At 43.9% G+C, this 14,386-nt stretch overlaps 1 protein-coding gene across 8 annotated transcripts in view; it reads left to right on the top strand.

Annotated features, from left to right (window-relative positions):
* Positions 1-14,115, top strand: part of cep170aa (centrosomal protein 170Aa) — a 30,116-nt gene extending 16,001 nt beyond the window's left edge. For 3 of the 8 annotated variants that reach the window (XM_088304733.1, XM_088304734.1, XM_088304739.1), the window contains 13 exons: positions 2,186-2,533; positions 3,360-3,649; positions 4,234-4,320; positions 5,028-5,133; positions 5,594-7,120; positions 7,229-7,279; positions 8,122-8,416; positions 9,085-9,316; positions 10,257-10,415; positions 10,498-10,586; positions 10,682-10,775; positions 10,874-10,925; positions 11,932-14,115. In XM_088304733.1, coding sequence (XP_088160859.1) covers positions 2,186-2,533; positions 3,360-3,649; positions 4,234-4,320; positions 5,028-5,133; positions 5,594-7,120; positions 7,229-7,279; positions 8,122-8,416; positions 9,085-9,316; positions 10,257-10,415; positions 10,498-10,586; positions 10,682-10,775; positions 10,874-10,925; positions 11,932-12,221 — 3,620 coding nt within the window. In that variant the 3' untranslated portion in view covers positions 12,222-14,115. The remainder of the gene's footprint in view (positions 1-2,185; positions 2,534-3,359; positions 3,650-4,233; positions 4,321-5,027; positions 5,134-5,593; positions 7,121-7,228; positions 7,280-8,121; positions 8,417-9,084; positions 9,317-10,256; positions 10,416-10,497; positions 10,587-10,681; positions 10,776-10,873; positions 10,926-11,931) is intronic. The other 5 variants (XM_088304737.1, XM_088304735.1, XM_088304738.1 and 2 more) reach the window with 5 other exon arrangements.
* The last annotated feature ends 271 nt before the right edge of the window (positions 14,116-14,386 follow it).

A 14,386-nucleotide genomic window follows, 5' to 3' on the forward strand; every position in this document is an offset into this window, starting at 1 on the left:
GAAAATGGCCAGAGTGGAAAGCAGGGATGATCCTTCAATGCAGCAGAGTTATACTACGTGCATGTCAGGTGCCTCATTTAATTGGTGATTTTGTTTGTTAACTGACTTGGGGATTGTGAGCTATTTGAAAGCTGCTTAAATGGAGGCAACACCGTGTCAAAATCTGACATTGTGTTGTTGGACAAAAGAAGAGAAAGTTGTTTTGGGAAGGAGACAGATGGGGGAAAAAAACCTATAATGGATGCTGCGGATGTCGGATAGTAGGTGGGCGGCGAACGGACCTCCCCGCAATGCTGACGGCTGCAAGAATGCCAGCGCTGATTGGACAAAGAGGGAAGTAGAGTGACGTTAGTCGCTTTGGCTGCCATGTGGTGGAAAGGGGGGCGATGTTGTAGCAGTTGTAGAATGTTTAAGAGGCAAAGAAGGACCCACAGGACACGGACTGCACTTAAAGCGTGACGGACGCGGGATCGTGTGGAAGTAAGTCATTTGGTAGCAGATTTAGGGCACCTGTCAATCATTTCTCTTGTGGATGCTGTGTGTGCGCAGCAAAGCGCAGATTCAGCCGAGACAAGGGAGATGTAGAATTTGTCTTAGATTCATGTAGTAGTGATGTTATGACTCATAATATTATTTTGTTTGGTTAAGAAGCAATTTTGAATGTCAGATGACTGTCGTAGTAGCTTAGCGGCAAGTTGCTCAGGGGCATGTCTGTAAGAACCGAAAGTTTGAAGGCTCAATGGCGTCGTTAACCAAAAATAATGGAAGACCAACCAGAGAAAATGACCAGCTAGCAACCTAGAAAGTAATGAGTTTGAGACTGCAGTTTTCTTGCGAGCACTACAGATTGTCTTTCGAATGCTGCATTATGCATTTACTCATTTATCCTTTTCTTTGCCTTTTTTTTTTTTTGCATTAACATCTGCATGGAGGGGGGAAAATAATGAAATATTTTTTTCTGGACAGCATGTATACAGACTTCATGTTCTCTCCCTGCCCTGTCACGCATTCATATCTTGTTTTTCTGGGTGAGGTCTCGGGTGTACGGTAGCGAGCATAAGAAAAGCATTCCAAATGTTGAATGTGTTTTCTGACAGCTCATGAAGAACCCTTGTTGGTTTTGAATTCTGAATGTTTGTTGGACTGCACACACATTTGCATATGTGTTCAGTGTGTTTGTGTTTGTGTTTGTGTTTGGGCAGAAAAGCCTGACTCATGTGGTAACAAGCAGTGCAGAGCGCCCGTGTCTCAAAGGCGACCTCTCTGTTCTCCATTAACAGCTTCTTTGTCTGGGGACAAAACAATAAAGGCATTTGTGTATCAGCTCAGCTTCTTTGGCCTTTATGCATTCTTACCTTTTGGACGAATTACACGTTTTTTTTTTAAATGTCCAACATTCTTGTAAGAAAGATGCTGATTCGTCGGGTACTTCTTGCTTCAACTTGAATGTCGGACTTAAAACCAGACCTATCCTCTTTTCCTGCAACCCCCACAAGCTTCCCATTTCTCAAATCACTTTTCACCACCCCCCCTCCTCTCTTTTAATCCCCAAAGCCATTCCTCCCCCCTTGCTGTCGGCTCCTCATTGTCATCTTCTTCTGCCGATGCGGTCACTCTCACTCTCACAAAAACTCACCTATTTGTATATTATTGTGCCCTGCTTGCATTGGCAACATGGGTGCAGAAAAAGCAACAGCTGTAAAATGATTGGCTGATACATGCAGTCATATGGCGGCGGGAGGCGTGTCCTGCTTAGAGCTCGACTGGTGTCAGCTGAATTACACTCAGTATGTCACTGTTTTCTGATTCTGCTCATGTGACGTTTGCAAGATGAGTGGTGATTGGTCATTACCTGAGCAACTGCAATGTCATTGTCAGTCGAGTGCAAGCGGCAAAATGGCCGTCCCGCGGCTGGATTTTGCTGCCTAACTCATATTTCGTAAACGCAATGTTAATCAGAATGAGATGTTTAGACTAGTGGGGCTACATAGAACATATTATTGGAAAGAACATTTTTGTGTTGACTTTGCCTTTAACGGTAATGTCGCGAGATGCTTGACATCACCCGATCAGTTTGTGGTATTTTTCCTGTGATACAATGAAGACAGTATCGGTAATTAGAAGCATTTTTTGGAGTGGTGTGAATTATTTGCTGTTGTTTAAGTATCACTTCTCATCCTTGTAGGCAGTAAACATGAAGATGGCACTCAGAGTGACTCCGAGAATGGCCTGCGCTTCGCCAGCCGGCGCCACGCCCTCGAGGAACGTCTAAAAGCTGCGCACGCCCACGTGGGATTAGGAGCAGGAGCGGCCGGTGAGAACGCAGCAAGCGGCTCCCGAGGAGGCAGCAGCCGCACGGCCTTCATGATCGAATTCTACGACGAGGAGAATCCTCGCAAGCGGCGCTCGTATTCCTTTTCCCAGACTGCTCCGCTGCTGAGTGCAGCCGGCGGCGAGGGGTTGTGGCCACAGCCCCCCTCTCAGCCCAAGGTGTTCAGCATTTCCACCTCGGCGACCACCGCCTCAGATTCAGGTAACTAACATTTAACATGCGAGTTTAACACTAATCTTATGTTACATTCAGAGCTGGCCATTTGACCCTTTTTTGCCGGTCAGTGTTTTAAGACAAACTTTAACAAACACTTTAACATTTTATTTTCCGATATATCGTCGTGCTGAGCGAGCCTTACTTGTTGGCTCACAGCTTTTGAACACAGCTGTTCACCGTCAGCTTATACGGCTCGACTCTGACTTACTAAACGACACATTTGGATAACGTCATGAGTTTTCCAACAGAACGTTGTTCAAAAGTGCCGTTTGTTTTCCTGTATTAATGTAGACTGGTATATAAAACAAGGATTGATGCTACAATCGGCTCACGGGATGAAGCCACTTGTGCGCTCATTGGTCGATCTCGAGAGCCGGGAACCAATCATACGCCTTATGATTGCCCGTGGGTGTGTACAACGCCTCCAAGTTCGTTCGTATCTTCGAAGCAACGCGTCTTACTTTTTAAAGATTTTTTTATTTTTTTTATGATGATCACTATGTTGGAAAAAGCCGCGAAACACTGAATCTTGTTTGTCTATGCCTGGACCTTGACTTTGTATTTAAAAAAAAAAAATTTAAAATACAGTCAACTCAATACGAATATTAATATTGTGATTTTTTTTAACAATATATGCTGCTTGCTGCGGAGCTGAAAACTTAGAAATCTGGATAAAATCAGAGCTATTTGTTAGTTTCCACTTTGAGGTGATGTTATGGCATGATTATTGCATCATTGTATTTGATACTCTTCAAAATAATATACTGATATTTTCTCATTTATGTTTCTATATTGTTTGGATTCCCTTTAGGTAAAGTCCTGGCCCCAATCTCTGCGACAGTGGCTGCAGGCGCCCCCACAGCGGCCCGCGTGCTCCTCAAGCAGAGGTCGGAAGACCCGAGCGTGGGCCGGAGCTCAATCAGCACCGGGCTGGCGACCGGAAGCCCCACTAGCCTCAGCGAGGACACCTCAATCACGGGGCAAGCAGCCGTGGCAGCGGCAAGGGAGGCGGGGGACGATCACAGTGATAACGGGACCTACACCATCGAGCTGGAAAACAGCAACCTGGAGGAGGAGGAAGCCCGACGCATGGTTGACAAGGTAGATTAGCTAGCTATAACGGCGTCACTTATTCCAACTTTTGCACGTTACAACACAATGTACTTTGCAAGGATTGATATAATTATTGGGCTGTATGCAGAATGGTCAAAACAACAAGTGTTGTGTCGATTCCTATCGTTAGCTGGCGCGAGTTTTTCTGATCAGTTGGGTTGATGTGTCCTTCTTTCCATGGTATCAACTACCTCTTTGGGCGTGGGGTGGGGGGTCGTGGCTCAGTAGTAGATTGGTCGTTTCCCGACAAAGAGGTTGTGGGTTCAATACCCGGCCACTGTGACCATGTCAAAGTATCCTTGAGCAAGATATTGGACCCCCACTTGCTCCTGATGGTATTCATCAGTAGGTAGATGAGGTAATCGTGTGAAGCGCTTTGAGTAACGCTATACAAGTGACACCCCCCTTACCTAAATTGCATCTTTTTTGGCTCCTCAACAGACTTCTGTAATTTCATTAGGAGTGGTTCGGTTGGCCACCATACAGTCCACTCCTATACGATGATGTGGTCTGATTGGTTCACATGCGGTTGTAGGTAACTGAAATTGATCATAGGGTGCTTATATTTGCAGGTATTTGGGCTGCAGCAGAACCAGGACTCCTCCATATTGGACCTCCAAGGGGAGGGAAGAGGAAAGGAAACGGAACCAGGAAAGGGGGTAATAATACAATAATGTTTTTTCTTTGATTAACAGTCGATTTGTGTGAGTTATTCATTTAACACGGTTTATTATTGTGGTGTTCAGCTGGCCTGTGTCATACCCAGAGCTGTTTCTTTCTGTCATCCATCACGGCTACCAATCTTTTTGTATCACGTGTTGTGTGGATGCAGCTCTCGTATTAGGCGTGTTGTCAATGAACAGTTCAAAGAGTCGTAGGGGAGTCCAGAAATCTGGGTCGCGGTCACACCCACGGCCGGACGACTCCTCTTCTCGCCAGTCCGTGGGAGGAGACATGCTCTCCCTGAGAGTGACCTAGATCCTGCTTACAAGACCAAAGACATTCTGCCCTGCAGGCAGTTGCATTGAAGAAGAAGAAAAGGGCCAGTGTGCACCAGCAAGTCTTCCTGCTATTTAGATTTTTGGCTGTCTCCCCCCCCCGCCAAGGAGAATGTCAATAGCATTTTTCTTTCACCTAACCCAGAGGTGAAATTTAGAATAAATTGACGAGAGACTCTTGTCTACAAATGAGCTGGGATTTGTGCTCCATTTTAGGCAAACACGCCGCCTCCTTTTGTCAGATATCCATCTTGTTGCTTTCCTCCAAATCACGTACTTCATTATACATGAATACTAACGCCATTCACCATCTGCTGCCGTTACGCATTTTGACTTGAATATCCCTGTTCTCTCTTCGGGTCCCTCAGGACTCCAACTGGGTCTCCCAGTGGGCCAGTTTGGCTGCCAACCACACCCGAACCGATCCGGAAGGTTCTGGAGCCGAGACTGCGACTTTTCTGGACAAAGAAAGAGGTATGCGCATACGCGGTCACCTTGCACCACTTGTGGACGGCTCGAGTCCCACAGCTTGACTCAGGTCTGACTTAAGTCACTAATTTACAATTCAAGGAAAACTCAGCTTGACTAGTACTCAACCAATCGTTGCTGTTTTCATTTGAAAATGTGCAGTGGCCACCTCGTGATGATGAATCAAAGTTTATTGTGCTTTTGAGAAGATTGTGAAGAAGCGAATGGTCACGGGCAACATTTGTAACTCAAAGCTAAGAGATGTCTTTAGTTTATTCGGATTAACGAAAATGTTTTTTCAATTTTAGTATTAGTTATTTTTTACTTGAAATTTTAATGTTTAGCCTTGAGACTTACTTATGACCTCGACATTTGTAATACACTCCCAACTCTGCAAAACCACTCTTTTCAATGATCTGTGGTTTGAATTAAAAGACTAAATTAGTACTGTGTTCAACTCTTTCAGGATGTGATGCCTTGAAGTCCAGCGGGCCTTTCAACCGAGGCGAATCCTCGTCAAGTGTGACTGATCGTAAGCGAAGGACCCTCCCACCTCTCCCCACGGATGACATCCGCAGCGGTGCCAAATCTCAGACGCCGAGGTCTGAGATCGGAGAAAAGCAGGACACAGAACCCCAGGAGAAGGAGAACAAGGGAGATGGGCAATCACCACCGCCTCCCCGGGAGAACTGCGACATGACCAGCAAACGCAAGCCAAGCGCCACCTCCTCTCCGTACAAGGCCGCCGTGCGGAGCTCCAGCAGTGCCGAGCGCAGGAAGAAGTCTGAGAAAAGGAAGGAGGGGGAGGAAGACAAATCGGGGAAGCCTCTGGTACGTCAAGGCAGCTTCACCATTGAGAAACCCAGCGGCAGCGTCCCCACTGAGCTCATCCCGCGCATCAACAGAGGCGGCGCTGGAACCCGCGAGCGCAGCGACTCGGTGGGAAGCATGGACACGGCCACGCTCCTGAAGGACACCGAAGCCGTCATGGCCTTCCTGGAGGCCAAACTGAGGGATGAAAATAAGCTTGAGCCAAAAACCACGAAAACCAGCAGCAGCGTCAGCAGTCAAGTCTCAGGCTACGGCTTCCACCCTCGGACGGACTCCATCTCGCCGGAGTCCGACGTGGACACGGCCAGCACGGCCAGTCACGTGGCCGGCGAGGCCGAGGGGAAGGTCGGCAGTGTGCAGAAGCGACGTTCACTCAGTAGCATCCACCGGGAGACGAGCAACATGAGCACGGCATCCAAGTCCAGCGTCTCCGCCAGTGCACGAGACCGCTTGGAGAGGAAGGCCAAAAGCAGAACTGCGGAAGCGGCGAGTTGGACTGAAGCGCGCCGCTCGGTTCAGCCGTCTTCTTCCAGAGCCCGCCAACCTTCCCTTGATCTCACTGATGATGACCAGACTTCTTCCTTCCCCATTTCTGACATCCTCTCGTCAGACCAGGAGACTTACTCTGGACATGGCTTGGATTCCAAACATGACGGGAGGTCTGCCAAGAACGCCACAAGCTGTTCCTCCAAAAGTAACCGGAGTCTCCAGGCCGCGACGTCGTCCTCCTTGAGCAAGCAGGCCGCGCTGCCTAAACCTCGACCCACCCGAGCCTCCCTCCTCCGCCGAGCCCGACTGGGGGACACCTCGGACACTGATCTGGCCGATGCAGACCGAGTGTCTGTGGCGTCAGAGGTGTCCACCACCAGCTCCACCTCCAAACCGCCGTCCGGCTGTGGGGGGTTGTCGCGTCTGGACATGCTGGCGCAGCCGCGTCGCAACCGAGTGGGCTCCATCTCAGCACGCAGCGACTCGGAGTGCGCCACGGCGCGGAGCTCCACTGCCTCGCCGCGCCTTTTGGGCGAGACGGCTCTGCGTCTGGGCTTGCGCTCGTCTACGCCCGCCGAGAGCAAGCTGACTCCCAGGATGAGGGCCAACAGCGTGTCCAAGCTGAACGAGGCTCGAACCAAGACCACTACGACTGGTTACTGCTCCCCCACAGGTAAAGAAGCACAACAAAGAACTCAAACAGATTATTGATTCTTCCGCCATTTGTCTGTTGTCCTTCTCGTTGTTTTGTGACAATGTTTACACTGTCTTGATCGTCCAGAGAGCTCTCATCCAGAGCCTGGCGGCGCTGACACAGATGAAGAACTTGTTGGTACCGTACTGGCACTTTGGAATCTTGTTAGGAATGTGTGTGCGTGTGCGTGTCAAGACCTGGGTGGCATCCGCAGAAACAGCTTCTGTGCGACTTTTCCAAGACATTGAATTGGATTGTAAAAGAGATTTATTTGTGAGAAATAGTTTACCACTGGTAGTGAATGTAGCTGGATTGAAAGTCTTTCTTGAGATAACGGCGTTCTTGCTTGTAGTTACCTCATTTCGATACAATGATCTGCACTAATATTTGCCATTTTAATTTTGCATTTTATGATGCCACTGCAAGCTACATCCACATGGTTTCATATGTTGTGTACTTAATGAAGTGTCCAGATGCTGACCCAGGTTCTTGCGCGGTGTTGCAGTGAGTTCTCTTTTAGATTCACGTAAATCAAGTCGAATTGTGATGAAGGCTCAAATGCTCTACTTGCACTCTTGCCATTTCAACATACAAGTAAAAATTGTCTTTGGATTTGGAATATTGCTCCCCCTTGTGGAGTTTTGTATTCAAGACACTTTTACTTGCCTAAGAGCGTTCTTGTCTCATCATGGTGCAGGCAGCTTCATTAATGCAGTTTTTTTGCTGTTGCCCAATTTTAAAACATTTTCTTTTGCTGCAATTTATTTTTATTAATTTTATAACACTTTGCTTCAGTCAGTTGCCCTTCAATTTTTATTTTCCAAGAGGATATGATACTAAACACATTGGAGTAGAATTCATTTGTCGGCTCCTTGTACGAACGTTTAACAGACTCTGACGGCTGACTCATTTATTAACTTTAACAGATGTTTTTTGGCTGCCGTAAGTGTGACTAAAGTGTCATGATTCCGCCTTTCCAGTGTCCAGCAGCAACCGGTGGAGACGCCTGCCTCCCGAGTACGCGTCCACCTCAGAGGAAGAGTTTGGCTCCGGCCGCAACTCTTCAAAGCACGGAGGGCGCCCCCACACGCGGCCGCATCACCCCGTGCCAGCCCGCGGTTCCCGACCCAGCGCCACAGCGACTCCGGGCTTCAGCTCAGGAACGGGCTCCTCTAGTGCACTGCCGGGGGTGGGCGCAGTGGTGCTGAAACACCGCATGAAGGAGCAAGACGAGTACATCCGAGACTGGACGACGCACAGCGAGGAGATTGCCAGGTTTTGATCCGCTCGTAAAATCCTTGATAGTAGGGCTGAACCATTTTGAGAAATTTGTTTTTTTTTTGTATTTGCCTCATTATTGCAATTTAATTACACGACTTTTTGCAAGGTCCTCTTTCCATGTATTTGTTTTTGACAAAAACTGTAATGCTATCGCATGCACTGGTCCGTTTTTAAAGTGTACTGGGGCGCAGAACATATATTATTAGATATAAGGACCGAGGGACGATGACGATGATCAGGCCGCAGACGGAGGACTGACCGGCAAAATAGGGTCGAGTACCCATCGATGTATAAATGTTTTGTGACGTACACATAAATCAGTCCCATGACAACAACAATGCAAACAAATATGTGGCTTTATCGTTTCAACTTTTCATGGTTCATAAAACAATGAGATGGAAACTGCGGAACAGCACTTTTAGACACTAAATTAATGCAGAAAAAAAATATACACGTGCGTATAAAAAAAAAATAAAGCCTACCAGCTGTCTGAAATGAAGCAGTTTTTTCTCTCTATCCAATTGCAACTTCTGCAAATTTCAAATGGCATTTTTCTACATTGCGGTGTGGATTTGAATTTGATGAATTGTTCAGCCCTGCTCAGAAGTGACTGCTGCATGTTTTTGACAATGTTCTAAATCACCCTGTCTGATGGTTAACAGGTTGTTCCCATGTGTGCGCAGGATCAGCCAGGACCTGGCTAAGGACCTGGCCACCTTGGCGCGAGAAATCCACGACGTGGCCGGCAAAATCGATTCGGTCAGCTCATCCGACACGGCGCCCAGCACAGCCGCCAGCACGGCCGCCACCACGCCGGGTTCGGCTGTCGACACCCGCGAAGAGGTAGGCCCGGCTCGGCCCGCGCCGCCCGACTTGCAGGAGAGCATGAGACAGGTGCCTGATTTGATCCTCTTCTCACTTTTTACGGTGTGCTGTTCTCCATTCGTCAGATCACATCTTCTCACGTTCATGTTTCAAAGCCTCATAACGCCATTTTTCAAAAATTTAAATTGGAGTTATCGTTACGCCATATTGCACATCCCTGGAAGTAATATTTCGCCAACATCTAATACGGTTAGGGTTGTTTTTTTTCAAATTTTTACCCGTTTCATTTTCTGTGTATTTTTTTCAGTTCATTCTTCAATTACTAATATTTGTATATTATTGGTGTCTTTTTTCTTTTTATGTATTTTCATTTGTCTGAGGTTTGCTTTTTGTTAAGTAATTGTGTAATTTCTTCTTCATTATTCAGCCAATGTTCTCAGTTTTTAATGAAATGTCCTCATGTATTTTTTTAGTAGTTTGTTTTTTTCTTTTGCCGATGGATGATTTTACGTTTTGGACTTTAATGTAATTAAAATTTTGGGGTAATTTTATATTTTTCATCGATTTTTTTTTTTTTTTCCCCCATCACATTTTTTATCCATTTTTTTCTTAAATAAAATTTTGTTTTATTTTTGCTTCAACTAACAGTTTTTAATGTTTTTGTATCTTTGTTGTTTTGTCTGTTTCATCTGCTATTTTCCTATTTTCATTGATGTTTTGATTTTTTTTTGTTTTTGATATTTTTTTCAATTTTCTTTTTTTTATTACGCGATCTTATTGTATTTTTTCTTCTTTTTCAATTTTTTTGTCACTTTTTGTTTGTATTTCCCTTTTATTATATTTGCTCTTTTTAGTCACCTTTTTGCATATGTCATCTAATATTTAACTTTTTTTGTACAAATTAGTGCTGTCAAGCGATTCAATTTTTTAACTAACTATTTGCAAAAGATTTCCCTAATTAACTGTGATTAATCATTACTTCCCAACTTCTTCTTCTTCGCATGTTCAGCTGGTGGATCGTGTGTTTGACGAGAGCCTAAAATTCCGCAACATCCCTCCGGTCATTGACGGGCCGGAGACCAATGGCAAGCCGGTGGAGCTCCGTCCCCGAGCTGCCTACGGCCACGAGCCCCGGGCGCTCAGGAGACGCACGTGGAACCGAGAGGAGGTGAGAACCCGCACACGCACAGCACCCCCATGAGGCACACATGCATGGTGTGTTGACGCTTTGTATTTCTCTGTCCTTCTAGGCAGTTTTGGACAGCCTTCTGATCCATTCAGTCTCTCAGCTGTCCACCAAGATCAGACTGTCTACTGATAAAACAGCAGGAAAAATCCGGTTATTATGATAACATTATTATTAGAATTCATGAAGATAATACAATACAATACAAGTCAATAAAATTTCATCCTGATGCTGTTGTTGCTGTCCAGGATATTGTTCAAGGATCAGGACAGGAACTGGGAGGACATTGAAAAGAAACTAAAATCAGAAAGCAACGCACCACTCTTGAAGTCCTCCGACAAGGTAGTCAAGCCTCTTCCATCTATTTGACATTTCAGAAGTAATGCAAGTTCAGTGTATGAGGAGGCAAGTGATTGTGTTGTTGCTGTTTGTCTGTGCAGGACATCTCCTCGGTGCTACTTGAGCTCAGAAGAGTAGAGAAGCAGCTTGAAGGTAAAGAAGACGCTTGGACTCCTCACAGGGTCCTGTTAATAAATGCATTACACACGCCACCTCCTTCTATGATGCATTCACTGGCAAAAAATGTGATCTAATATGTGAAATTATGTGAGCATGTCAATTAACATCAACAGAATGTCACAGGATGGTTAAATATACATGTAAGAGTCTTCATCATCATTAAGTGCTTTAATGTGCACTTTTTTCCATTTCAGTGATCTTTCAACGTTTTGGATTTCCGATTGTTTTTCCGATCTAATTGTGTTTTTTTTTTCATCATAATAATTTTTGTTCCTAATATTTTTGTATTGCTGTCTAGTTTTTTCTCTATTTTTTTTAGTAATTTTATATTTTCTTATTTTGTACACCGTTTTCATTTGTTGTGTGTTGTAAACATTTTTTTTTAAATATTTATTTTTTGTAGTTTTTGTAACATTTTTGTGATTTACTTATATTTTGTTTAATTTCCCCCCAGTTTTTTTTTTTTTTGGAGCCCAATGTTTGTTTTTTTTATCTTCTCGCTCTATTCTGGTTTTTCATCTGTTCTCATAACTATGAGGCAAAAAATGCAACAAAATAGAAAAAAAATAACTGCAAATTTTAGATAAACTAAAAGAAATGTGAAAAATACAAACAAAATAAAAATGCTAATTGCCGACTTAAAAACATTTTAGGAAAAAAGACAAAAAAAATGAACAGGTCTATTTCTAAAGAAAAATCCATACATTGGGCGCACCGGCTTGTAAGTCGAATAACTGCACATTAAGGGAAACGAGCCAGTACAGCAAATGAGTCAATTATTAACTTCAATTCGACATCCATAAATAAGGCGAAGTCAATGAAAATGACACAAACATTAAATTTTCTACAGTATTAGACAAAAAAAAAAAACGCTCACTGAAGTTGAAAGCCTCCACATGAAGCAATTGTTGCTTTTTGCACATCATCACAAGCTAGCTCACATTCATTGTGTGTGTGTGTGTGTGTGTGTGTGTCGCAGTGATCAATCTGATGCTTGACCCAGACGGGACCTTGGACGCTGCAACCAGCCCCGTCTCGCCCACCAAGCCTCAGCCTCAGTGCGCCAAAACCTCACCTCCGTCCTCCACCGGCGCGGGACCCAAGCAGCTCCCGGCTAAACAGCTGCTGCCCGAAATCCTTCCGGCGTCCGGGGAACCCGCCAAGGTTCCGGCATCCGACGGTTCCGTAGGTCTCGGTTTAGCGACCGTCGGCACACTGCCTTTCAGCCGCATGCAACCCAGCGGCAAGGAGGCCCTTGTACACAATTGAGCCGAAATAACCGGTGTGTTCGTCGTTCTTTTCAGTTCCAATTGGCAGTCAAAAGAAATAGAATGATTAGTTGGGTTTTTTTCAGCTATCACTAAAATCTTACTTTTTAGGCTCAGATGAATAAAAAAAGAGATGGGGGGCCACGGGACTGAATTTCCTTTTAATATTTAATGTACCGTATTATTTTTACAAGACTCGTAAGTTTACTAAGTTATCTGCCACACTAATTGGGATAGAGACCGCAAGCAAATGATCCATCAGCTGCATTATAGCGAGGACAAATAGCATAGTTGCAAATTTGAAGAATTTTGACTAACAAACCGTTAACGATGAGCCTGACCTGGATGACCGAAAATCTACACAAACATAAAGAAAAACAAAACAAACCGACACAAATTTTAGCAGGCACATTGCTGATTTTCTTGGGAGGATTTTAATTTTTTAAATTTTTTAAAATTTAAAACACCATCGGCAATTATTCTATGAAGGGAAACAGTCTTCCACTGTTCGACTTGGATCACCGGATCCTGATAAATCATTTTCAAATAAAATCCTGTAAATCAAATAGAAAAACAAAAGTTCGTATTTTTGAGCTGAGCCTAAAATTTGAAAAACACGTTTTTTTGTATTGTTTTTTGATTGTCAACTGAAAGCGGAAAGAACGATTAATAAAATGGAGCTACAAATGAACTCGCTTTTCATCGCCTCCTCCTGGTGTGTGAACCATTCGTCACTAACGTCCTGCCTTAAAATTGTCGTCCCTCAAGCAAGACTCTCCCCCAAACTCTTCAGACCAACGGAATGCATATTTCCTGACTTTTTGTACTTCAGTATTTCAAACAGCTGAGGCCTTAATGTGACGTTGAAAAACAGTTTCTACAGGAATCTGTCCCGTAATTTCACCGATGCAGTTTTATACACGATACATCCCAACACTTGACAGTCCGCCCATTGATTTTTTTTTTTTTTTTATATAAAATAAGTTTGACTTGCCCAGTAATTGGACCTCGAGTAGCATGTGAATGTGCGAGTGACATATTGTGTGTAGCATATTTTCAGTTAAAAAAAAAAATAAATGAAAAAAAATCTAATAAATAACCACTTACCAAAGTTGATGACCTAACATGTAGCTTAGCTAATTGTTAACTTGTTACATCGCTGCCTTATCTTGATTTGGCCTGTTGGATGAGGTGCCATGAAGCTTGTAGAAACACTGAACGTATTCTATGATTTGCAATTGGACTTTTTACAGGAGGAAAAAAAATGTTGCCGTTTTATAATGTTTGAATACTGATGTTGTTTTGTAGCCATTTTAATGTTAATTTGTGGCAGATTGAGCTTTAAGAAGCTGCTGGACATTTCTGTTCCGTCCCTCTTTTCTGATTGTATCGAGTGGCTTCATGTTACGTCTAAATGTACACTGTTGTGTTCAAGGGGCCGAGCAAAGGTCCCGCAGCAGTTTTGTCCACATGAATCCACTTTATGGTCTTAAACCACTTCCCGAATTGCTTCTCATCATAGAAATTGTTTGACATTTAGTAGTCGCACTGAGAGGCTTTGGGACTCGGACGTCTACTCTGATGAGATGCAAGGCAACAATTAAAAAAAAAATAATAATAAAAAAATAAACATTTACGTTGCATTTTTTTGTCCCAAGGTCACACTTTGGCTACCATTCCCCCTCCCCTCCGAGATGAAGTAAAACACTTTAAGTGAATATCTGGTACCAGTAGGTTTTCATTTGTTTCTAATTGTCTGGTCAGATATTTTGTTTGTAAAGAGAAAATAAAGGCAATTTTTATTTATTTTTTAATATTTTGTGGATGTTTTGTGTATTTTATATTTGCTCAAACTGCAATTGTACTGTCAATAAAACAAGAGCCATCCAATCTTCCATGTTGGTCTTGACTTGTACTTGTACGTCAATCAATTGGGATGTTTTTGTACGATTAAATAAAATACTAAAATGAGGGGGGAAATAGAAATATAGCAGACAAAAAAAACATGCAACAAAATGTGGGATGAAACAGTTTTATGCCCCAAAAATTATAAAAAAATATTCTAACAAAAAAAATTATGAAAATATTCTAACGAGAAATTTTACACTAGTAATGCACCCCCCATAAACCACCCACCCTACCTCTAGAACCAAGCCAGATGTCTTC

This window comes from Idiotropiscis lumnitzeri, chromosome 9 (assembly GCF_059441095.1).
Source record: "Idiotropiscis lumnitzeri isolate Australia: NSW breed Sydney's pygmy pipehorse chromosome 9, RoL_Ilum_1.0, whole genome shotgun sequence".
Classification (NCBI taxonomy): domain Eukaryota; kingdom Metazoa; phylum Chordata; class Actinopteri; order Syngnathiformes; family Syngnathidae; genus Idiotropiscis; species Idiotropiscis lumnitzeri.